Source organism: Sphaeramia orbicularis, chromosome 19 (genome assembly GCF_902148855.1).
Source record: "Sphaeramia orbicularis chromosome 19, fSphaOr1.1, whole genome shotgun sequence".
NCBI classification, from domain to species: domain Eukaryota; kingdom Metazoa; phylum Chordata; class Actinopteri; order Kurtiformes; family Apogonidae; genus Sphaeramia; species Sphaeramia orbicularis.
In genome coordinates, this window is record NC_043975.1 from 50,130,931 (window position 1) to 50,158,369 (window position 27,439).

General features: G+C 37.7%; 1 protein-coding gene across 1 annotated transcript in view; it reads left to right on the forward strand.

Annotated features, from left to right (window-relative positions):
• The window catches only part of pemt (phosphatidylethanolamine N-methyltransferase), a 174,520-nt gene that overhangs the window by 49,876 nt on the left and 97,205 nt on the right, over positions 1–27,439 (forward strand). The window contains exon 3 of the mRNA XM_030122565.1: positions 16,763–16,878. Coding sequence (XP_029978425.1) covers positions 16,763–16,878 — 116 coding nt within the window. The remainder of the gene's footprint in view (positions 1–16,762; positions 16,879–27,439) is intronic.

Genomic DNA, 27,439 nt, shown 5'->3' on the forward strand with positions numbered 1-27,439 from the left:
TACAATGTAAATACTGTCAAATGAGTTTATTCTAATTTGGTTTAGGCCTATTTTGTTCTATTTTCTTCATTATTCTGACTCAAAGTTAAAGGACAGGAGTAAGTATTTAACAGTTATTATGTTAAGTTACTTGAAGATGAGAATGGGGGTGGGATTTAGTACGTTTTTCTTCTTCCCACTCCTTTTCGAGTATAAATGAATGGGGTTTTTTTCCTGGAATTTTGAATTTGCATGTATTCCATGAATGCTTGAAATAAACAACAAAAATCAAAATCAAATCAAATCAAACATTTCTGGCCAGAACAAAAGCACAAAAGTGCAGTTTTAACAGTATTATGCCTCAACATATCATTTACACATGTGCATTACACACAAGGTTCCACAAACATGTGGTCACAGGCAGAATATAGTTAGAATTGCACTTAGTTTTCTTTAGACATTTCCGGTTGTTCATATTTGTTCAGGTTATTCACATTTCATTGTGAAAGGATAGTTTGTAAATGTATTTTCATAGTGCAGTGTTATTTTTTCACATTAAACAAAGGAGAAAATGTGTTGTCATTGTAAGTTATGATGCTATTATATTTTACTTGAGCTCACAGTTGGTCTGTATGTGACGCCTCCTTGATTGTTCATATCTTCAGTGGTATTTTTGCACTTCCCAAATTCATCCCGCGGGCTGAATTGGATCCGCATGTTTGACACCCCTGCCTTAAAGGCAGTGGTTCTACTCTCATAAGTGTGTCAACAACAAACCGGCTACAGTTTGACTCTGACCAGCACATCCACACTGTAAAAAAAAAAAAAAAAAAAAAAAAAAAAAACATTAAAAAACAGTAATATTCTGGCAGCAGGGGTGCCGAAAAAATACTGTTAAATAACAAAATAACCATCTCATAAAAAATACAGTAATTTTCCATAATTAAAATACAGTTTTTTGCCCGAACTTTACATGACATTTTGCATTTTTTTTTTTTTTTTAACTTTTTAATGTTTAATAAAGAATATTTACATGTATTAAAACAATCCAATTCCCTATAAATATATATATAAATAATTTTCAATCAGACTCAGTTGTCCAATCCACTGATAAAAACTGTATTTGGACAGTTTATCAGTGCTTATACATGTTATTCATTCACAAAAATACATTTATTCAACATTTTTGTTGTGACACCTCCTGTAATTACACAAGATATTTGTCAATTAACAAACAAGTCTGGTTAAACTGACAGAACAAATACTTCTTTAACGGTTAATTGTCAGTAATTTTATCTTGTGTATTTTTTTTTTTTACAGTATTAATTTATAAATTAACAGCTCAATTTCATGAATAGAAAATAAATATTTGTGAAATTATGATACATTTGCAAATGTGTTTTAACTGTATTTTTCTGTGAAGAAAGAAAATTTCTTTCAAAAAATGTAAATTTTATGGTTATTCACAATTACAGTTTTTTCATGTTATTGTCCATTTGACATGTAAAATCACAGTCTGTTTTTGTCATTTCATTGATATTTTCCTGTATCTTAAAATACGGGAAAAATCTGTCAAATAAACAGTGAAAATTCTGTTAAATTCCAGATTTTTTTTACAGTGCATGTTTTATCAGAGCTTTACTTTTTGTATTGGATCTGCTTTATTATAGTGTCCCCGGTAACAGTGATACAAACACACCTGCTGGCTCCAGGGTGGTGACGTCTGCCTGTAAATGTGCAGGTTTTTGCAGCTTCCAAGCGTTTGAGCTGAATGGCTGTGGTGACATAAGCAGAATGACATAATAAGTGGAACTGAATGCAGCTCAATAACACAGGTCATAATCTCATTATATTCAGAACCAATATGAATGAGATGCTTTCAGAAGCTCATTGAAGGGTGTAATTGCATTCTAAGTTTTCACCGCTCAGTGATAAAATGGTCATCATTCAGAAGAAGCAGTGACATAACTGTGGTTAAAGCAGGCTGCGAACTATGAGAAGCATATTTTCTGGAAATCTTAATGTAGCATCATGTATTCTGACTAGTGCTGGGCAACAACTGAAATTCTTAATCGTAATTAATGATGTGGATTTCTGTGATTAATCATGATTAATTGCATAGTTATATGTGTGTGTGTGGGGGGGGGGGGGTTGTTGCCGGCATCAACAGCGTGTATTGCCTGACTCATTCTTTAGTGATAATCTATTTTTTGGTGTTTATTTTTTCCAAGCAAAAATGCTGCTGAAAGTTTTTCATCTCTCTCTCTCTCTCTCTCTCTCTCTCTCTCTCTCTCTCTCTATATATATATATATATATATATATATATATATATATATATATATATATATATACATACATACACTATATTGCCAAAAGTATTCACTCACCTGCTTTGACTCTCATATGAATGTCAGGTCCATCCCATTCCTAGTCTATGGGTTCAGTCTGACGTGGCTCCACCCTTTGCAGCTCTAACAGCTTCAGCTCTTCTGGGAAGGCTGTCCACAAGGTTTAGGAGTGTGTTCATGGGAATGTTGGACCATTCTTCCAGAAGTGCATTTGTGAGGTCCCACACTGATGTTGGACAGAAGGCCTGGCTCTCAGTCTGCGCTCTAATTCATCCAAAGGTGTTCTATGGGGTTGAGGTCAGGACTGTGTGCAGGCCAGTCCAGTTCATCCACACCAGACTCTGTCCTCCATGTCCAAATGGACCTTGCTTTGTGCACTGGTGCACAGTCATGTTGGAAGAGGAAGGGGCCGGCTCCAAACTGTTCCCACAAAGTTGGGAGCGTGGAATTGTCCCAAATGTCTTGTTCTGCTGAAGCATTCCCAGTTCCTTTGACTGGAACTAAGGGGCCCAGCCCAGCTCCTGAAAAACAACCCCACACCATAACCCCCCCTCCACCAAACTTTACACTCGGCACAATGCGCTCCCACAAGTATCGTTCTCCTGGAGACCGCCAAACCCAGACCCGTCCATCAGATCGCCAGATGGAGAAGCGCGATTGGTCAGTCCAGAGAAGGCTCCTCCCCTGCTCTACAGTCCAGTGGCGGCGTGCTTTACACCACTGCATCCATCGCTTTGCATTGCACTTGCTGATGTATGGCTCGGATGCGGCCGCTCGGCCACGGAAACCCATTCCATGAAGCTCTGTGCGCACTGTTCTGGAGCTAATCTGAAGGACACATGAAGTTTGGAGGTCTGTACCACTGACTCTGCAGACAGTCGTCCACCTCTTCACACTCTGCGCCTCAGCATCCGCTGACCCCGCTCCGTCAGTTTCCGTGGCCTACCACTGCGTGGCTGAGTTGCTGTCATTCCCAAACACTTCCACTTTCTTATAATCCAGCTGACAGCTGACTGTGGAATATTTAGGAGCCAGGAAATTTCACCACTGGATTTGTTGCACAGGTGGCATCCTATCACAGTTCCACGCTGGAATTCACTGAGCTCCTGAGAGAGACCCATTCTGTCCCAAATGTTTGTAAAAGCAGTCTGCATGCCTAGGGCTGGATTTAATCCACCTGTGGACATGGAAGGGACTGGAACAGCTGAGTCTGAGGATTGGGATGGGGGAGACAATACTTTTGGCAAAATAGTGTGTATATATAAACAAATAAATAAATAAATAAATAAATAAATATACTAGTGCTGGGCAGCAATTAAAATTTGTAATCACAATTAATTGCATGGATTTCTACGATTAATCATGATTAATCACATAGTTATATGGGGGGGGGGGGGGGGGGAGTTGCTGGCATCAGCAGTGTGTATTTCCTTTCAGTGATATTTCAGACTGCAGTACTCCACTGATAAAAATAATTGCACATGTCAGTGCTTCCAAACACCTGTGTCCTCCCCCCCACCATTTGAAGACATTTCAAATGAAAATGTCCATGGAACAGACCGCTACTTTTACACGTTTATGACCACACCAGTTTATTTCCACTTGTGAGTGATTGACAGGAGTCTTAAGCCCACCCCAAATGCTGTCATTAGTTGAAACGCATGATGATGTTGATTGTCAAACCGGAGGCCAAATCCGGCCCGCCAAAGGGTCCAATCCAGCCTGTAGGATGAATTAGTGACATACAAAAGTTACACTGAAGATCTTAACAGTCAAGGACATTAGAATCATTTTAGGTCAGTTCAATCTAAAGTGGATCAGACTGGTGAAATACTATCGTAATTACCTATAAATAATGAAAACTGCAAATTTTCCTCTTTGTTTTAATGTAAAAAAAAAAAAAAAAATTACACAAAAATGTTTACATTTACAGACTAGCCTTTTACTTAAAATGTGAAAAACTTGAACAAATATGAACAACCTGAAATGTCTTAAGAGAAGTCTGTGGAATTTTAACAATATTCCGCCTGTTACTAAATGTTGTGTGTATTTGTAGATCCACTGTGATCTGTACGTTGTAATGTAGGTGTGTAAATGATCAACTAAGGCGTAATATTGTTAAAATTGCACTTATTTGTCCTCAGAATTTTCAGGTTCATATTTGTTCATGTTATGTTCAAGTACAGTTCGTAGATGTAAACATTTTCAGCGTGGAATTTTACTTTTTTTTCACTCAAAAACACAGAGAAAACTTTGGAGTTGACAATATTTTAAAGTTCTTATCCTATTATTTATATTATTTGACTGGTCCGACCCACTTTATGTCATATTAGGCTGTGTGTGGAATTGAACTAAAATGAGTCTGACAGCCCAGGCCTAGAGGCAGAGCACACCGTGGTTCACTGGTTTGTCTTGTACAATAATTATGTCGATCAGCAAAAATTGACAGTTTTCTGTGAATAATTTCTGGAGTTTGTGTTGCTGTAATATTACGAATAAATGATAATAAAGAATATTTCCATCTAGATTTTACAGTTAATCATGTCAAACTGTTGTGCATTGTGGTTCTATTAGTTCTGTTCGTTCAAAACAATTTGTGCCGCTTTATTCTGTGCAACTTGCAATTTGTGTAAATTATTTTCATTAGTATTTGACCAAACAACTGAGGCATAATCCACATGAGATCAGACAAATGACTGAACTAATAACTTGGTCAACCACTGGGGAATACATTTCTGACAGTGTCTAATTCAGGGCTGTCAAACATGCGTCCCGGGGCCCAAATCCAGCCCGCCAATGGGTCCAGTCCGGCCCACGGGATGAATTAGTGAAATACAAAAATTACACTGAAGATATTAACAATCAAGGATGTCAAAATAATTTTAGGTCAATTCCATCTAAAGTGGGTCAGTCCAGTAAAATACTATCATAATAAAGTATAAATAATGAAAACCACATATTTTTCTCTCTCTTTTTGTGTAAAAAAAAAAAAAAGCAAATTACACAAAAATGTTAACATTTACAAACTAGCCTTTTACAAAAAATGTGAAAAACCTGAACAAATATGAACAACCTGAAATGTCTTAACCCTCCTCTTGTGCTAGCTGATTGTTACCATCTCTTATGTTAATGGGTCAATTTTGACCCATGTCTTAAATCAGCTGTAAAATACACTAAAAACAATTATCTATCATCCAAGTGTTTGTCATCTCTTGGTTACTTTGTTAGGCTTCCTTATTCATGAAAATATTGGTTTTAATATTTTTGGGTATGAGCCTCTGGTCCTTTTTTTTTGTTATCATACCCCTCCATGTGCACTCTGCAAGTCACCAGCTCCATACTGGACATCTTCTTTGCTTGTTTTGTTTTTGTGCAGGAATACTGGATAAGAAGGCAAAATGAGATATCCTTAAAGCTCACATGACTGGGACAGGAGCTGGCTGTCAGTGTGTTGGCTGACAGTGCACTTATGAGTTCAGTTTTGGCTCTAATTATTGCTTTATAATCTTGTTTTTATAACTGGGTTGAAACTGTCCCTAACAACACAAAGGTCATAATTTTAACCACAGCATTTCATAATTTAGTGGAAAAAAATGTTTTGTATTATTTTTGTTGAAATAGAGGTTCCTGACAAAGTCAAAAAGCCTTGATGCAATAAATACATTTTATGTGGTTCATTTATGCATTTAAAACCTAAAAAGGGTCGGTGCTGACCCTAACACAAGAGGAAAGTTAAGAGAATTAAGAGTAATTGTACCAATATTCTGTCTGTTTTTAAATGTTTTGTGTATTTGTACATTCACTGTGATCTGTAAGTTCTGATGAACATGTGAAAATGAGAAGCTGAGGCCAAATAATGGCATAAATTGTTAAAATTGCACTTTTTTTCTTTATAAATTTCATTTGGGTCGTGGGTGTTCATGTTTTTCCACATTTTTTTTTTAAAGGATGTAAAAATTTTGATAATATAATTTAACTTTTTTCACTCTAAAACATAGAAATTAGACATACAAATTTTGGAATTGATATTATTTCTTGTATTATTGTGTTATTATCTTAATCATCCGGCCCACTGCAGGTCAGATTGGGTTGTATGTGGAACTGAACGGACCTGAGTTTGACAGCCCTGGTCTAATTATTCCTATACTCCGACCCATTTTTTGCGATATATTATTTATTTGACCATTCCACGTCAATGTGCCATCCACAAAAACCCACTTTAAAACCTGCTGAATTACATTTACAAAGAAACATTACAAATGTAGTCTATAAAATCTGAAATGAACCCTTCAGTGTTTGCGGTAATAACTGGGCTTTTTTACTTGAATATAGAATGAGGAAATGAGTGGTGATGGTCCTGGATGGGTTTTCAGATGCATGTTTATGCCAGTTTTGAACACAGCCAGTGTCTCTGTGTTCTTGTTCTCTTTCTCCGCTCGGGAACAGCACACATCCACGCATGAACACTGTTAGATTTGCATACAAATGTGTGTGCAAATAAGTGCATGTTGTTGTGTATTCAGGGCTGAACATTAGTCCGGTGTCTGTCAGGCTGAGTCTGAACCGAACCGCTGTCCCTGGAGGGTCTCACATTACCACATCTGTAGTGTCTTCACTCCATTTAACGTTATGTAAGTTGGACCAGGACTGGAGGTCACTTCTGTGTCCTGTGTACGCCTCCAAACTTGTTTCGTTTTGGATCATGGCTTTTTATTTTCAATTTTCAAATGTACAACAAAGCTGCAACTTAAACATGAAACTGTTGAATCTAGTTCCTATCCAACTACCACCCCCCCCCCCCCCCCAAAAAAAAAAAAAGTACTGGACCTTCATTAAGTTTATTTACAGCCAGACATAATATACTTACACACAAAAATATATAAATCCCCTTCAAATACACTGTAAAAAAATCTGTAATTTAACAGAATTTTCACTGTTTATTTGACAGATTTTTCCCATATTTTTAAGATACAGGAAAACATTAAGTAAATTACAAAAACAGACTGTGATTTTATATGTAAAATGTAAAATAACATGAAAGAACTGTAACTGTGAATAATCATAAAATTTCTTTTTTTTTTTTAAAAGAATTTTTTCCTTTTTTCACAGAAAAATACAGTTAAAATACATTTGCAATTGTATCATTATTCACAAATATTTCTTTCTATTTTGAGATTAAACTGTTCATATTAAAGTTTAATAGTGTAAAAAAAAAAAAAAAAATTAAAACCAGATGAAATTATTGACAATTAACGGTAACAGAAGTATTAGTTCTGTCAGTTGAACCAGACTTGTTTGTTAATTGACAAATATCTTGTGTAATTACAGGAGGTTTCACAACAAAAATGTTGAATAAATGTATTTTTGTGAATGTATAACATGTATAAACACTGATAAACTGTCCAAATACAGTTTTTATCAGTGGATTGGACAACTGAGTCTCATTGAAAATTATTTATATATATATTTATAGGGAATTTGATTGTTTTAATACATGTAAATATTCTTTATTAAACATTATAAAGTCAAAAAAAATCTGCAAAATCTCATGTAAAGTTAGGACAAAAAACTGTATTTGAATTATGGAAACTTACCGTATTTTTATGAGATGGTTATTTTCCATTATTTTACAATATTTTTTTGGCACCCCTGCTGCTGGAATATTGCTGGGGTTTTTTTGTTTTGTTTTGTTTTGTTTTGTTTTTTACAGTGTGTATGTACACAGATGCATACATGGGTCTTTCCATGAAACTGGGTTTATTTCGGTATTTAGCAATTGTCCAGCTTTTTGAAACTTTGAATTTTGGAGTATTTCTATGAGTGAACTATAAAGGGTTAACTCCATTCATTTATTTACAATGTACATCCTTTTTCCAGTTTCCTGAAAAATAACTGTTTTTGACTTAAGAGGTTTCCACCCGACAGCAACGATATGCATACATGTATATTTGTTAGTTCACATACACATGAATAAATAAATAAGGGGGAAGAAAGAAAGTAAGTAAGTAAATAAATAAATAAAAAGGTACACATATATTGTTCCATAGATCTGTTGGTAGCTGCCATACTTTCTACAAAGCTGATAAATGTCGGCCAAGTCCCCTACAAGTTTCTGATGGAACCCCTAATGGTACACTGTAAAAAATAAAAATAAAAATCTCATTAAAAAAAACCTAATATAACAGTAATATTCCGGCAGCAGGGATGCCAAAAAAAAAATACTGTTAAATAACGGAAAATAACCATCTAATTATAATAATTATAATTTTATAATTTTCCATAATTAAAATGCAGTTTTTTGCCCTAACTTTACATGAGATTTTGCTTTTTTTTTTTTTTTTTTTTTTTTTTTACTTTTTAATGTTTAATAAAGAATATTTACATGTATGAAAACAATCAAATTCCCTATAAATATCTATATAAATAATTTTCAGTGAGACTCAGTTGTCCAATCCACTGATAAAAACTGTATTTGGACAGTTTATCAGTGCTTATACATGTTATACATTCACAAAAATACATTTATTCAACATTTTTGTTGTGAAACCTCCTGTAATTACACAAGATATTTGTCAATTAACAAACAAGTCTGGTTCAAACTGACAGAACAAATACCTCTTTAACAGTTAATTGTCAGTAATTTTATCTCGTTTTATTTATTTATTTTTTTTACAGTATTAAACTTTAAATTAACAGTTTAATCTCATAAATAGAAAATAAATATTTGTGAAATTATGATACATTTGCAAATGTATTTTAACTGTATTTTTCTGTGAAAAAAGGAAAAAAAAATATTTTAAAAAAAAATTGAATTTATGGTTATTCACAGTTACAGTTTTTTCGTGTTATTTTACATTTGACATGTAAAATCCCAGTCTGTTTTTGTCATTTCATTGATGTTTAAAAATGCAGGAGAAATCTGTAAAATAAACAGTGAAAATTGTGTTAAATTACAGATTTTTTTTTACAGTGTATTTCTAATTTTTTGTATGCCTCTAAACTTTATCAGACTAGGGCTGAGTTAGCTGCAGTTTTCCATGTTTCCTGCTTCGTGTTTTTTTTTCTTCCTTTATGGAACAGCAGACATCAGCAGCCTTTTCCACCGGCGTCCTCGTCTGTGAGCTTCAGGGCCGTTCAGATGGCTGCTCCTCAGGTTGGAAGTGGTTAATTGGGACACAGGAGGAGGCTGTTATCTAAGACTTGATTGAATTTGTCTCAGAGGGCTGTGGGTTCTGCCAAGCTGGCACCACTCCTGTCCTCTTCTGTCGTGTCTCCTGTTATTCCCAAGGCTGGACCGATGATTTGATAACAGTTCAGGAGCTGTTCTGCAGAACACCTGAGTATTTTTAGAGTAAGCCTTCACCCACGGATGGAAGATCTGCTACAGTTACAGCAGCCGGTGTTGTAAAACTGTCTGTGAAGTGTGTGTTTTATTCAGACACATCTGCTTACAGCTTGTATACATTTACTATAATATAAATATGACCCCAGTCATATCCTAATTATCACTAATCCAGTACACTGTAAAAAAAAAACAAAAAAAAAACCCTGCATTTTAACAGAATTTTTACTGTTTATTTAACAGATTTTTCCTGTATTTTTAAGATACAGGAAAATATCAATGAAATGACAAAAACAGACTGTGATTTTACATGTCAAATGGAAAATAAAACGAAAAAACTGTAACTGTGAATAAGCAGAAAAATTTCCTTTTTTTTTTTTTTTTTAGAATTTTTTCTTTTTTCACAGAAAAATACAGTTAAAATACATTTGCAAATGTATCGTAATTTCACAGATATTTCTTTTCTATTTATGAGATTAAAACCGTTAATTTAAAGTTTAATACTGTAAAAAATAAAATAAAATGAGATACATTACTGACAATTAACCATTAAAGAAGTATTTGTTCTGTCAGTTGAACCAGACTTGTTTGTTAATTGACAACTATCTTGTTAATTACAGGAGGTTTCACAACAAAAATGTTGAATAAATGTATTTTTGTAATGGATAACATGTATAAGCCACTGATTAAACTGTCCAAATACAGTTTTTATCAGTGGAGTGGACAACTGAGTCTCACGGAAAATTATTTATATATATATTTATAGGGAATTGGATTGTTTTAATACATGTAAATATTCTTTGTTAACATTAAAACAGTAAAAAAAATATGCAAAATGTTATGTAAAGTTCGGGCAAAAAACTGCATTTTAATTATGGAAAATTACCATATTTTTATGAGATGGTTATTTTCCGTTATTTTTAACAGTATTTTTTCGGCACCCCTGCTGCCTGAATAATACCGTTTTTTTTATGTTTTTTTTTTAAATTTTTTACAGTGTATAATATAAATACAATCCCAGTGATATTCTAATTCTCACTAACCCGTTAGTCTTTCTGTGCTTCTGCGCCTGAATCATTTCTCTAACGGTGAACAACTTCGTAGATGACTCCATCATAAACACAGTTTACAGAACAAACCGAAACGTCACTCGAGCCTTTTCAGAAATTTTGTCGCGAAGTGCATTGTGGGAAGCAAAAGCAGTTTCTCACAGATTTGGCAAGAAAACGAGTCAGATCAATGCAGTGTAAAACTCTGCAGTCCATGCGGGTAGTTTTAAAGAATAGGTCTAGTCTGTGAATGGAGGGGTAAAGGCCACATCTGGGCTCAGCACTCACAAAGACACGATGTGGAATTCCCATTCCCACAATGCACTTCGCAACAAATTCCCAAAAGGCCTGAGTGACATTTCAGTTTGTGTTTGTTTCATGTTTCATGTACCTGCGTACATTAGACCTGCAACCCACCCGACCCTTAATTAAACACATCGTCTGCATCAGGGGTGTCAAACATGCAGCCCAGGGGCCAAATATGTTCCGCCAAAGGGTCCAGTTCGGCCCCTGGGATGTTTTTGCCAAGTGCAAAAATTCCACAGTCTTGAATTGAATTAAGCAAAAAAAAATTTAGCTTGAATTAAGGAAAAAATCTGAATTAAGGCATAAAAAAAAATCTTCAATTAAGTAAAAAACATCTTCAATTAGTAAAAAAAATTTTTCAATTAAGCAAAAAAAAATCCTCAAGTTTAGCAAAAAATCTTAAATTAAGCCAAAAAAAACTTTCAGTTAAGTAAAAAAAAATCTTCAATTAAGCAAAACAAAATCTTCAATTAAGTAAAAAAAAAAAAATCTTCAATTAAGCAAAAAAAAATCTTCATTAAATAAAAAAATCTTCAATTAAAAGCCAAAGCAAGTCTAGAATTAACAACTTAATTTTTTTTTTTCTTTGTTTTAGTGCAGAAAATAACATTAAATTAGGAAAATATTTACATTTACAAACTATCCTATAACTAAAATCTAAACTCTAAGGGGTCTCCTTCCAGCGGGACGGACCCCTCATGTGTCCACCCGACCTGCACCCTTCAGACTGGAACTCCATCTGCAGATGGACGTCCATCAGTCCTGGTGCATCTATAGCCTGTCCGTCCAATGGGAGTGGATCTCTCCTTCACTGTGGTTCTCCCCGAGGTTTCTCCCTTTTCCCACTGGGTTTTGAGTTTTTCCTTGCCGAGAAGGAGGGTCTAAGGACGGGGGATGCCCTGGACCATGACTCATTTTCTTGCTGTTTGTTTGACTGTTGTTTACATCCAACTGACTCTGTAAAGCCCTTTGAGATAACCTTGTTGTGATATTGGGCTGTACAAATAGAATTGAATTGAAATTGAATTGAATTAAAATGTTCCATGTCACCTTCTATTTCTCCGTCACAGTCTCTAAATAGTTCTTCTGTAGCTTCATCATATATTGAATTGTCGGACTCTTTCTCCATAATCATCTTTAAGGCGTTTGAAACAGCGTGCAGTTCCTGCAGAGTCTGCATTTCCTCATTCAGTGACTGACGCTGGATGCGTTGCCATGGGATACGGTGATTCCAGTGCGAAAACTTTAAACCCAGTCCTTCATTTTTCCAAAAAAGCTGATAATTGTTTGTTTTTGGACTAAGGAAAGTAATTCACATGATCTGCAACGGCTCCAACTACAGTATAACAGTGAAAACACGGATTGGACGGAAAATCTCGTCATTGCGGGAAAGAGTTAACATTTCCATGGAAACAGAAGAGACAGTACTTTAGTTCCAGATTAATTTCTTCTGGGAAAATAAATCAGATTTCAAAATCATCCTGTAAACCGTACCAGTGACAGTCTGTAAAACGACACAGCTGTAAAAGGACATAACTGTACCGATCATCCTCCCCCTACAGCTCAAACCAACATAAAGGCTGTGCTTGGAGTCGGTTGGAACCCCTCAGCCTTTGAATTCTGCTTCTTCCTGTTCTCTCTGAAAACTGGCTTCTTCCTCACCTTTTCTGCAGTATTTCATTCACTATTCCCTTCTTTCTCCTCACTGCCTATCACTCCTCTTCAGACCCTTGAGAAAATGTTGCCATGGCAACATTTGTGTCCTTTTTTTTTACTGTGTTGTTTTTTTCATCTACACACTCCCTCAGCCTTATCAGTCAGTTTGGTCAGGCAGTTTCAACAGCAATTTTTTTCAATCAGTCTGTCTCAGTCATGGGCCCAAACAGGAGATCAAAAAACGGACTTTCAACGCTGAAAAGCCTATTTTTGTGTTCTGTTTATAAAGTGGACAGTCTGTGGGGGACAGTATATAACAGATAGTCTGTGGGGGACAGTCTGTGGGGACATTATATAACAAATAGTCTGTGGGGGACAGTATATAACAGATAGTCTGTGGGGGACAGTATATAACAGATAGTCTGTGGGGGACAGTCTGTGGGGGACAGTATATAACAGATAGTCTGTGGGGGACAGTATATACAGATAGTCTGTGGGGGGACAGTATATAACAGATAGTCTGTAGTGGACAGTCTGTGGGGGACAGTATATAACAGATAGTCTGTGGGGGACAGTATATAACGGACAGTCTGTGGGGACAGTATATACAGATAGTCTGTGGGGGACAGTCTGTGGGGGACAGTATATAACGGACAGTCTGTGGGGGACAGTATATAACGGACAGTCTGTGGGGGACAGTATATAACAGATAGTCTGTGGGGGACAGTATATAACAGATAGTCTGTGGGGGACAGTCTGTGGGGGACAGTATATAACGGACAGTCTGTGGGGGACAGTATATAACGGACAGTCTGTGGGGGACAGTATATAACAGATAGTCTGTGGGGGGACAGTATATAACAGATAGTCTGTGGGGGACAGTCTGTGGGGGACCAGTATATAACGGACAGTCTGTGGGGGACAGTATATAACGGACAGTCTGTGGGGGACAGTATATAACAGATAGTCTGTGGGGGACAGTATATAACAGATAGTCTGTGGGGGACAGTATATAACAGATAGTCTGTGGGGGACAGTATATAACAGATAGTCTGTGGGGGACAGTATATAACAGATAGTCTGTGGGGGACAGTATATAACAGATAGTCTGTGGGGGACAGTATATAACAGATAGTCTGTGGGGGACAGTATATAACGGACAGTCTGTGGGGGACAGTCTCAGCCTCTCTTGGTGGATGGTCTGCAGAACTGCCAGATTTTTAAATAGTTTTTATCCAACAGCCATAAGACTGCTCAACAAAAGTTGAGGGGGTGAAGTGCAATACAGAATGTGCAATAATAGGTGCAATAGTGACCCCTCCATCGTGGAACTTTTTTTTTTTTACCTTTACTAACTTATTTATTTATGTATTTATTTTAGTGTAGTTTTTAATATTTTATTATATATGAGTTGTTTTTAGTTGGTGTTTTAAAAAAAAAAAAAAATCAGTGTTTTTTTTGTGCCCGTGCATTTTGCAGTTTCATTCTTTAACAGCAACTGGGATGTTTTTATTGAATGACGATTAATTAATTAATAAATCTGAATCTGTCAGTGATGGACAGTCTATATCCCAAGGGCCGGACTGGACCCCTTGGTGGGCCAGATTTGGCCCCCAGGACACATGTTTGACACCTGTGCCGTATACTTTCCCGAATACCCCCCCCCACACACACACACACACACACACATACACACACACACTGCATGCTAACTTTCCCGAACCCCCCCCCCCGCCTACTAACTTTCCTTTACCTCTACCCAAACCCTCTTACTCTGCGTGTGTGTGTTAATTTTCTTGGACGGTCACAAAAGGACAGCCTGGAGGTGTCACTTGTAAATGGCACTCACCCTGTAAAAGGTGGATCTAGTGAGAAGCTCTTTGTCTTTTCTTCACAGTTGCTGCTCGTGTGCAGAACTGACCTTTCTTTGCAAAGAAATAAAACCTTGTCAGCCGGCAGAAGTCTGCGTTTCATTATTCACCAGCAGCAGAGTAACAACTTCTGCAACAGCGCACACATTTTCCTGTATGAACTAGTAGTAGGCCTAATACTAAGTAGAAAAACTCTTTCTACTGTCACATCTAAGCCTCAGGGTTAGTGAAATTAAAGTGTATATTGTGTTGTGAAATATGACTATAATGCATTTTATGTTCTGTAAATAAACAAGCAGTCCTGCTGAGCAGGAATGTGACAGTTCAGAGAAGGATATCACATGTATATCACCCATCCCCCCTTCCATTTTTTCTGGATCCACCGCTGCTGTTTTGTTTAATATGTGTATTGCTGTCTTTTAAAGTGTGTATAATAGTTGTAGGTTGGGTTCAACTCCATGACTCATTTAAAACTGTGGGAGACTTTTGTCACCAATTTTTTATCAAATCTGTGAAGCCCCAGTCATAACCTAAATATCACAAACCCGTCAGTCTTTCTGTGATTATTCACCTGAATCTCTTGCTCGGGCATCTTCAGAATTTTGTTGCGATGCACATTGTGGTCCAGGTTGAAAAAGGCTAGTGTACAGAAGCTCACAGTTGCATAGAATGATTCCATGAGAAAACTGTTTAAAACCTGGATGGACTAGTGCAAGTGAGTTATTCTGTAAGGCAGGAGTGAACACTTCTCAGGCTCTTATGAGAAACTTCATGTACAAATTTATCTGTCGATTGAACGATTCTCAGAATTCCATCGGTAGGCTTTTGACAAATCCCAGTCATAGTTGGGTGCAGAACCAGTCATCCCTGTGGCAACACTAGTACAGTTGTCTTTTATAATATTGATGATGTTTTGTCTGTATTTTTAACCAGTGTTTTTAAATGTATTCTGTTTGTTGCTTGTTTGTTTGTTTTTAAATGGACTCCCAAGTCTGCAAATAAAGATGATGATGATGATGATGATGATTGTGGGAAGTGGAGCTCCAGCCGTTTCTGCATCGTATTTGTTTCATCCATATAATATCATATGGTTGCAGTGCCGCTGCTGCTGCTAGGTGGCTGCGTGAACCTCTGCTTCCCACAATGCACATTGCAACAAATTTCCAAAGATGCCTGAGTTACCTACCGGCTCTGTTTGTAAACAAATAGTTTGTTAACCCTCTGGTATCCCGTCCACCAAGGCCCTTACTAAACACCAAGTGTGCCTTTTTGGCACACTTGTGGAATAATGTCAAAGAAAATTTTCATACAGTTTGTTTTTAATTCTTTTACACTTTTTTTCTATTTCATCAACTTCAGCCATAAATAAAAATACCAAAAACTCAATAATTGTCACATTTTTTAACCCTTTAAATGCCGTGTTTGTAATGGAAACAAACCATTTTTTTGGATGCAAAAAAACACAAAAAAAATTATTTTCATTATTCTACATAAAAAGTGGATCACATATTATTAGATTTTTTCATCCTGGCATATGTCAGTGATTAACTCCAACACTGGTTAATTTGCATTATTATTTTTGGCGCTAGGTCAAATGTTCAAAAATACTAGCATCTGTTACCAAGTGTGCGTAAAATGCACACCTATAAATCAAACTATTAAATATTATATACTGATTTATTTTTCTGCTCTAATTTGATTTTATTTTTGTAAATCCAGGTCAGTCCTAATCATACAGATCAAATGTTAGAAATAGTGCGTTTTAGGCACACTTGGCAGACAGATGCTAGTCTGATCATTTTCTTTTGTTTACAATGTGCACATTTGAGTTGGTGGACAGAATTTTAAAGATCATGCACAAATGAACAACTTTTGAATTCTAACCTGATTTAAATTGTGAAAAATAATTTGAAGTTTTTTAACACAAAGTGCCTAAAAGGTGCTCCTGGATACCAGAGGGTTAATGGTGGAGCACACTTCGAAACTGTTCACTGTGAGGGAAGAGGCTCAGGTGAGTAATCCCAGACAGACTTACAGATTCATGATACTTAGGCTGTGACTCAGGTTTTACAGATTTGATTAAAAATTGGTGACAAAAGTCTCCCGCAGCTTTAAGCTTCCAAAACCATCATCAATCTTTTCAGTATTCTCATTTTGTTTCATCTTCAGACTCGGTGATTACTTCATCTTCTGCTCTTGTCCTTTTTCAGGTGGCGCGATGGGAACACCGTACACGGAGCCTGTCCAGACTGATGGGCAGCCCCCACCTGGCCTGTTACTGCCTGGGCTTCATCATCCTTCTGCTCAACGTCTACCGCAGCCACAGGTAAAACACATGATGGCTGACCAGACCAGACCAGACTGCTTCATCTGTATTAGGCAAGGCAAGTTTATTTGTGTCGCACATTTCAGCTGCAAGGCAATTCAAGGTGCTTCACACAGGACACTGAAATACAACGACAGGGAAAAAGAAACACATTTAAAACATTATAAAAGAAACATGTAAAAGGTGATTAAAAACAGCAAGTAAGAAAACAACACATAAAACCCACAAATATGAAAACACACACATATTAAAGGAAGAGTTGTAGTGCAGTTTGGAAAGAGAATATAAAATGTACAAAGTCCAAATCCTTTTAGTCAGCGGCAGCAGTGAACAGGTGAGTCTGGAACCAGAACCAGAACCCAGTGAACAGGTGAGTCTGGAACCAGAACCAGAACCCAGTGAACAGGTGAGTCTGGAACCTGGACTGAACAGAACTCAGACTCTCAGATCTCAGACCTGAGATTTTCTGGTAGTTTTTTCCAGATCTACAGAGCATAGAAACTGAACGCTGATTCTCCATGTTTAGTTCTGACTTTTGGAACCCAGAGCAGACCAGCACCAGACCACCTGAGTGGACTGGATGGTTCAAACTGGAGTAGAAGGTCTCTGATGGATTTTGGGCCTAAACCATTCAGTGCTTTATATGAAAAGTGTCTGTGGAGCGGTGACTTTGGTTTGTGTTCCACCACAGAACAGTTTACCTCCACTTTTGTGTAACACATCTGGAAAATGGCTTGCGTGAACTTTGGCGGTGATATTTGTCGGTAAATGTGGGCGTTATGCGTCGCACATGTCTTCATCTTCTCAAACGTCAACAAGGAAGTGAACGTGATGACGTACATGTCACGTAGAGGGGGGTGGGAGACACGGGGCTAAGGTGATTGGTCAAATTTGCGGAAAATTCGCAGTGATTGGACGAAATTGCAGCGCCGTGCAGAATTCGCGGTAATTGGTTGAATTTGCATTAATAGTTGCGATCGCAACATTGCAAATTCCTGGAGGGACTGGTTTTTAAACAGACACAGCACAGATCCTGAACCTGGTGCAGAGGAGTTCACGGCCTGTCGAATCTGCTGAATTTTCTCTGTAAAGAACAAAGTAAAGTCATGGCAGGCCCTGGCAGAGTGAAGTTCAGGTGCTGCTGACACAGGGGGGTTTGTTAGGTTCTCAGCAGTATTAGTGTATTATTGCACTGCTATCTAAAGTACAGAACAATCCAGTTCAAGGGTTATTAGTGCTTAATGGAAGTTTTTTTTGTGTAACAGAAGATCAAATAAAACTGACCGAATATATAAACCAGAAGAGGTGAAGAATGGTTTTTGGATGGTGCACTAATCCTGCTTCTCTGAGTTCTGACAGGAGCCTTTTCCCAAGTTTAAAAAGTTAAAAAAAAAATTAAATAAAGATAAATAGAACTTGTCTCGGATTAAAAAAAAAAAAGATGTTATGACTGACAAATTACAATTATTAGTGGTAATTGCAATATATTGCAAAAAAATGGGTCGGAGCATAGGAATAATCCGACACTGTAAGAAATGTATTCCCCAATGGTTGACCAAGCTGTTAGTTCAGTCATTAGTCTTATCTCATATGGATTATGCCTCAGTTGTTTGGTCAAATACTAATGAAAATAATTTGCAAAAATTGCAAGTCACACAGAATAAAGCGGCACAAATTGTTTTGGGTTGAACGAAAAGAACTAATAGAAGCACAATGCACAACAGTTTGACATGATTAACTGTAAAATCTAGATGGAAATATTCTTTATTATCATTTATTCGTAATATTACAGCAACACAAACTCCAGAAATTTTTCACAGAAAACTGTCATTTTTTGCTGATCGACATAATTATCGTACAAGACAAACCAGTGAAGCACGGTGTGCTCTGCCTTTAAGCAGAACACATCAGTTACAGAGAACTGTTTTTTATGGGGCCATGGTTGAATGGAATGGACGCCAGGGTTTGTGTTGTTGGAAAATAAAAGAAAATGTTTTCAGAAGAAATTAAAACTTTTTTTGTTTAAACAACAGGTATGAAATGGAATGAGTATCGCTAATACTGAAAGATGTTTCATGATTTGTATCAGACAGCTGTTGTTTGGTGAAGGAGTACGAATGTATAGTACTTATTTTGTTAGTTTATTTATTTTAATTGCATTGGGCTGTTGTATATGTTCTGTTTGTGTGTATGTGTGTGTGTGTGTGTGTGTGTAGGTGTGTGTGTGTGTGTGTGAATGGTGTAAGATTAATGTAAAAATTTAAAATTTTAATGTAATGTAGAGGAGACCCCAGGAAGAATAGCAACTGAATCATCAGTTGCTAATGGGGATCTTAATAAATGAAATGAAATGACAATCAGTGAATACGAAGTGTTTCATAAATGAGGCTCAACATTGTCCAGTGCAGTCGGCTTTTGTTGTGAAACACTGTGTAGTCTAGTTTTTCATACTAGACTCAAAGAGCAGGATGAACATTCATGAGACTTCTATGAAAAACACGCTTCATGCACACAGATGCACATGGAGGAATAGATGACAGATAATGGAAGAGTCAAAAACTGCAGTTCCTTCAATGTCCACTTGGGGCAGGTTCCAAAAAAAGACTAAATCACCAGAGACCCACATGTTAAAATATCCATCTTGACAACTGAAACAGCCTGATATATTAAAAAAAAATTAGTTTTGGTCTCTATAGTTTATTAACCTTTACATGACAACTGCTCAAGGTTTGAAATTGTATGAGTTTAAATGAAGTTGAGACTTAAAGTAATGGATTACTAAAGGTCACCGGTGGGTGCTGTCTTTGTCTGTGTTTGGGTTGAATTACAGTTTTTTGGGGTTTATTATTCATACTTTATTTACATAATACCATATACACACAGAACAGAACATGGCATGGAGAAAACATAATGCTCGAGGTGAGGCAGGAAGAAATTAAATATAAATACATATATAGGTAAGTAAAGTAAATAAATAAAAGTAAAGAAATAAACAAGAAGAGGGACAAAAAATAAAAAATAAAAATGAATAATACATAAATAAAAAAAAAAATTACAACTTAAATTTGTCACATAAAGCTTTAGTCTTCACAGCTTTAGGGTTAGTGCAAAAGTTAAGTGTGTCTAGGTAGGATTTGAAGTCAGATTTAAAGACCACAAAGGTGGGTTTCCGATTGGCAAATTTGTTGGCATGTACATGAGATTTGGCAAATAAGGAAATGAGATTAGGAATAAACAATTTCCGAGTAGGCAGATCAGTAATAAAGAAACCAAATAAAATATCTTCAGTTTCGAAGTTAAAAGAAATATCCAGCTTTCTGTTTAAAAAAAAAGATTGATATTACACCAAAAAAAAAAAAAAATTATCCAATGTAATTTTTATTCATTTTTAATTTTTCCAAACATGCAAAAAAATAAGACAAACACTGAGACATATAACAGAGTAATAAGCCAATATACAAGAAAAAAAAAAAAAGGGGTTCCACTGTGAAATCACAAACTTTTTGTACACAAAACACATTAACCGGAGTCAAGGTGCATTGTCAGCTGTTCTGCATAAGTAATGAAAGGTTGCCATACCACCTTAAACTTCCCCATTGAAAAGTTGTCATTCAATGTGTGTCTAATCTCTTCTATTTTTAGAAAAAAAACATGACATCACATATCCATCTGCCAAAGGAGGGGGGTTTGTTATTCTTCCAATTTAAAAGAATAAGTCTCCGTGCTAAAAGGGAGGAGTAGATGATACTATTTAATTGTGGCCTTTGTAGAGGGAGATCTTCTAATGGTACACCAAAAAGTCCGATAAAAGGGCACGGAGCAATGGTCAGACCTGAAATTATTGAATATACTTCAAATATTGAAGACCAGAATGTGGTTAGACTTGAACATGACCAGAAAGTGTGAAAGACAGTAGCAGGTGCTTGTCTACATGTATCACAAATAGGATTAACTCCTGGGTAAATTTTGGACAACTTAACTTTAGATTACGCCAAAAAATTTGACAAAAGGCACATTCCCAAAACAAATGAGTTAATGTTTCATCTGAATTATGACAAAATGAGCAAAGAGGGTCGACATCTATCTGATCCTGAACTAAAGCTGAATTAACTGGAGAACACCTGTGGAACAGTTTTAAAGACACCTCTGTCACCTTATTTGAAATAAAAAACTTCCTTGGTAATAATCAGACTTTTTCCCATTCCACATCAGAATAGAAATTACTCCAAAAAAAGATGGAAGCTGGCTTACAAACTGTATCCCTTTGAATCACTTCTCTAATGCATTTATTTATTTATTTATTTTACTCAAGAATGGATCTAAATTGCGCAATTTGAGGAGTGATGTTTGTTGAAGGTCTAATAGTAGAAGATAGCAAAGTTTTTAAACCTGAAGGGATAGCATCAAACACAATGACATATTCTCATGGGAGTACAGGAATTTTATTTTCTAACAAAAATTCACTATAAGTAAATAACTGACCTTCTATGTTAAACAACTGACAGACAAGTAGTATTCCATTATCAGCCCAGTTCTTTAAAAACAGGGTTGAATTACAGTTAGCTTGGGTACTGAGTGAAGACGTTACACAACTGAATGACCATATGTGTCCTGTTGGGGTAAATGATGCTCTCCATTAGGCCTGCACAGACTGCTGGTGTGCTTTGGTTCATTTCATGTGCAGCCGGCCACTCATCAGAACCCCTGGGACACTTGTTCTTCCTCCCTCCGGCGTCTCCGTGTCCTGTTGTCCTCTGTGTTCTTTCCTTCTCTGTTCCGTCTCGTTGTCCTTTCTCACGGCTGCTGTGTTCTTCCTTCTCTCTTCCTCATGTATGCCCACGCCCCTCTTTGTGCCAGTCCTACCCCACGCCTGCCACCGCAGATAGAACAACGTGCCCCCGTACCTCCCACTGTGGATGGAAATGGTGACAAAGATACCTCAAAACTGCACACACTCCGCTGCTGTAAGATAGTTCTTCTTCCGTTCTCAAAGCGTGTTGGTGATGCCTGTCGCTAGGCAACGTGCATTTAGAGCAGTCTGCTTTGCTGTGATAAACAGTCTTAGCAGCTATTTTTTGGTTTGGTTTTGCACTTTTGAGCAGAGTTTTAATAAACAGGGTGTAATGAAAGAAAGTAGAAACTAAAAATAACCCAATAGTTTTAGCTCAGACTTCATATAAGGTGGTCTGTCAGTATGCTTTGTTGCAAGTCAGTGGTGGATTTACCCCCACACACACACACACACACACACACACACACACACACACACACACACACACACACACACACACACACACACACACTTGAACATGTAAAATGTTGAAAAAAAAAAAAAAAAAAAAAAAAAAAAAAAAAAAAAAAATATATATATATATATATATATATATATATATATATATATATATATATATATATATATATATATATAAAACCTATTTATTTATATCTATCTATCTATCTGTCTATTAGGGATGTATACAATTGATCAACTAACGATTAATTGTATTGTCGATAAGAATTTGCTCCATTAAATTATTAATTGTCGGTTAATTACCCTTGTCCACCCGTCCACACCTGTGTGAAGGCTGCTGGTTTGTCCACACTGCGACGCTGCAGCTGGGATAGGTGGTCATTGAACCGGATCATGGCGTAGATGAGTTAGAATGTCTGTGTGGACATGGAGGACCAAACACAGACCGACCGTCTGTGGCAGCGGTGCACCCCCGAATAAATACAGGCACAAATGTGGGGTCAGTATGGGAATGTTTTCCTGGAGGTTGGTCTAGTCTACAGTCAGTGAGACAGAAGTTCAAACATCCTCCAGGATCCTGATGCGGACCACAGGTATGGAATGAATTTGCGAAGCTTCAGGAGGAAAAGATAAATGAGCGAGGGGGGGGGACTGCCCCTGCCCCGTACCCCCATAGCATTAGAAGTGGGACAAACCAACCAACACGCACACATCCCCCGGCCGTACTGTGTGCGTGCGAGTACCACCCCCCCCCCCCCACATCAACAAATAAATTCCACAGGAAACACTGACTGTGTCCAGTGGTTCAAATAAATCAGTCATTAAGGAATATGACATGGTTTTATCATGAAGTGTATAAACAATATTTAGCTTTTATTCTTATGGACCATATTGTAAAAGAAATTCAGGTTCTCAGGAAAATCACCACTTATCAGTTAATTGTTAATTGCTCGATAAGGGCAACCAACTAATGATTAATGAATTAATCGATAATATAACCAGAAATAACCAAATCTAGAACTTCAGTCTAATCATGAAGACACAACTGTCTACCGGTATTCCAGCAGCATTTAGGTCTGCATGAAAAACAAACAGGCAGCCACAGAAGGTATGGAATGTACGCGCACCCCGCGTACATGGTGCCCCTACGCTGTGAAAAAACCTAGTGAGAACCCTGTGGTCATTTCAAAAAGCATATTTACCAAATTCCATTTTGCAAAGATTTTCAGTCCTTTACCATCAACACTAAATAATATTGTGAAATTTCCAGGGAAATGTTAGTGTGTAAAAGCCAAGGATGGAAGCTGTTGTTGACACTGTGTGACCTCAGTGGGACAGTTGTACTGAATGAGAAATCATCATGTTACCCTGTTGAATACAGAAACATGAGCTCAGGAGGATGTTGAAAACCACTGTAACTTCATACAACTGGCCTCTGCGTCTGTAAGGACCTGGGGCCTCATGTATAAAGACTTGCGTGGATTTCATACTGAAACCTGCCGTACGCCCAAATCCAGAAAAGTCCCAACGCACAAAAAAATCCAGATGTATAAAACTGTGCATACGCCCAAATCCACGTACACTTCCTTTATTCATCCCAATCAGCGAGGAATTGAGCGCATATGTTGGACTACCTGACTCCTCCCTCTCCACGCCCACATTTAAATATGCAAATTAGTATAAACGGGGTCTGCAGGTGGGATTCCCTCTGGGATTCCCCTGTCTGCAGGATCAGATGATGACGTCAAGGTGGACGCGAAGCGGAGACCAAAACAGGCGGAAGAAGAAAAGAGACGAACTGAGACCGTTTGAGGAAAGAGTCGCCGATATTCTGACACTTTTCTCACAGGGCTGATGCGGATCACCCCCAAGATAAATATATATTTAGTATTTGTGTATCTCACACATTAGTTTATTCTACGGGTCATACACAGTCTGATCACAGACAAACAAGATAAAGGTTCATGTGTGATCATGTCAGGAAATCAAAGAGGAAATCAAAGACTTTGACTCCTGTTTAATCACTCAAATTATTATTTTCCAACAATGACACAGTAGACGGTCAGACCCAGTACCATCCTCCTGTCACAGAGGCTTCTGTTGACTCTCCAGCGTTAGCCGGTCCTCCGGTCCGCCACAGCCCACTGCTGATGCCCGTCCGACCGACATGGGTCTGTACTGACCCGAGTCACAAGAGGACATCATGAGGACAATCGGCGGAGTCAATGAGCGACTGGACTGACTAATAAATGTTCTCACAGACATGAACACTATATTCATCAACCAATGAATTTTGTGTCCTTGTCTCTTTATATGGTTGTTGCTGAATGTCGTCCCTGGCAGGATTGGCATTGATGGGTCCAGGGTTGGTTCTGGTTCTGGTGGTGGATGTGCTGCTCTGACAGTAGGATGACGTGTCTGTGTGTTCATTGTTCTTCTGTGTATCTCCGATGTGCGCATCAATCGGAGGAATGACCTTTTTCACATTATTAACAGTTTCTCAGTGTCACCTCTAAGTGTCTCCAATGGTTCCAAAGCACTAGAAACGTGCGTACTCCAGCTGTGGACTTGGCGTGAAGGACCGCACATTTCCACGGTCATTTCACTCTTTATACATCTGAATGTGAGCATGGAAAAGGGCGTACGCCAGGTTTTTGTGCGTACGCACGCTTTATACATGAGGACCAGGTCTTCTGTCCTGTCTGTGTAGTTACTCTGTTGAGGACTCTCTACCTGAGGTTGTCTTAGGTTAAATCGCATACACTGAAGTCACATGACTTCATATTTCAATTTGTTCTGCCCAACTGTTGTCAGTTAGGGACAGCATTGTCAGACGTAGGATAACTATCGTATTTGTACAATAATTTCACCCTCTGTACGATGTACAGCAGGGCTCTCAAACTCCTGCTCTTTCAGGTTCCACATTCAGCCTGATTTGCTCTGCAGTGGGTCGGACCAGTCAAATAATAACAGAATAACCTAGAAATAATGACAACTGACAATTTTTGTATTTATTTTAGTGCAAAAAACCCCCATTAAATTATGAAAATATTTACTTTTATAAACTATCCAAACTAAAAAGATATGAATAACCTGAAAAAACTGAAATTTCCTAAGAAAAATAAGTGCAATTTTAACAATATTCTGCCTCCACTTAGCATTTCTACATGTGCATTATGGATCAGATCTACAAAGACACTGTTGTTCGTCCATCAGTCTCAATGATGACCTTGACTTAAGTTTTTGTGGTTTTTCAGGTTATTCATATTTGTTCAGGTTATTCACATTTTATTGTTACAGGATAGTTTGTAAATGTAAATATTTTCATAATTTAATGTTATTTTTTGTTATTTTTTGAAGTTGTTATTATTTATAGGCATAGTGTAATATATTTTTCACATCAGACCCAGTAGAAAATCTGCAGTCGTTCTTTTTTGTGGGTTCTTCTGCTGTTATTATTTGACTGTAGATCAGATTGGTCTGGATGTGGAACCACAACTAAAATGAGTTCCACAGCCTGGACTCATCCCAGGGGTCGGATTGGAACCTTTGGCGTGATGCATCTGGCCCCCGGGATGCATGTTTGACACCCTTGACGTACGGTCAATAATTCCAAAAATCCCATAATGTTTGGTAATTTTGACCCCTTCAATACGTGGCTATTAGCAAACACAGACAGGATCCATCCTGCATTTCCAACTCTCTAATATGCAGCCATCTTTTTCAGAGTAAAGACAGTACTCAGTGGTGCTGTCCAGAAACGCTCCAGGCATCTGACGCAACACCAAGCTCTTATATGTGCTGACGTAAATGTAGAATACAGTTAAAAACAAAGCATGTCTTTGTATGGATAAATACACTGTACCTGCAGAACATGTTCCATTAGACAGAACAGAATCCTTTACTCACATAATGGGGACATTTACAGTCAAGACTTTATAGCATGAACCCGTCTCCCTTCTATCTGCTGGATAACTGTAGTTCTCCCCTATATGACGTACTGCATGGAGGTGTGGAGGAATACTTACTAAACTAGTACAAATTCAATCACCATTATTGAGAAAAGGTTAACACCAATTAGGGATGCACTGATACCAGTATCGGCATCGGCTCCAATACTTAGTGTGTGTACTCGTACTCGTACTCATAAAAGCTATCCGATACAAATGCTCCGATACCACTTACAGCTGTGTGCCATTCCCAGTTCAGTGCAGCAGGTACGAGGAGGAGGAATAATGTGTGTGAGTGTGAAGAGTGTGGAGACTGAACCAAAGAAATGAGGCTGATCACAGTAAGGCTGACTGACAGTACCGTTCAGACACACACAGATACAGACGCAGCCTTCTGTCCGTCCTCTGCGTACATTCCATCTGTTTTCCAGCTGATGGAGGATGAGTACCCAGACGGAGAATACCAGCAGGAGTACGGAGCGGTGCGGACCGCCGCCAGCGGAAGTGAAAACCAAACTTCTCACTCATTTGTCTTTTCTCTTCCTGCTGAAGCTAAACTTTTAAACCTTACCAGAGAAAACGCTGCAGCATTAGTATCACAGTAGTGTTCCCTCTGTCGTCTACAGGTTTGGTATTACTGACTTTCTTCTTCTTCTCATTAAACTTTCCTCTTCTTCGTGGTATTTGTCCAGTATGGTTAATTCAGAGCGGCGCCCCCTGGTGGATTAACTGACAACGCTCATTCCAACACATTAAATGTCAGTAGCAGCACTTTGTTCCAGTCAGACTAATGACAACGACAATAAAGCACATTTACAAAAGGAACTAACAACTGGAATGGGATTATTAAGTACTCGTATCAGTACTCTGTATCGGCAAGTACTCAAATGTAAGTACTCATACTCGGTCTGCAAAAAAGCGGTGTCAGTGCATCCCTAACACCAGCGAACAGTACAGTGTCCTGTAGGGAACACACAGTTTTGTTTTGTTTTTGGTTTTTTTACCAAGTTAAAAGGGGTGGGTGGGGGGCGTACAGTGAAAGTCAAACTACAGACTCTTTACTAATTCCTCTATTGCTGCATTTCTACTACGTGGAACCAGTTCGACTCGGCTCAGCTCCCGTTGTTGTGCACCTCATTTCCTTTCCCTTCTTACCTTCGGAAACTTGTATTTGAGGAGTTACAACGTTTGTTGCCCACACCGGAACTGGAGCTGGCCCAGCGTTCACTCTGCCGCTACATTCACAAGCGCTGCTGAGTAGAGAATCAAATATGAGACATTCCTGTAAATGAATCACATGCTGTGGACAAATGTTTGAGGACATTGGAGGGATTCCACCCTTTAGAAGAAATGGAAGCTT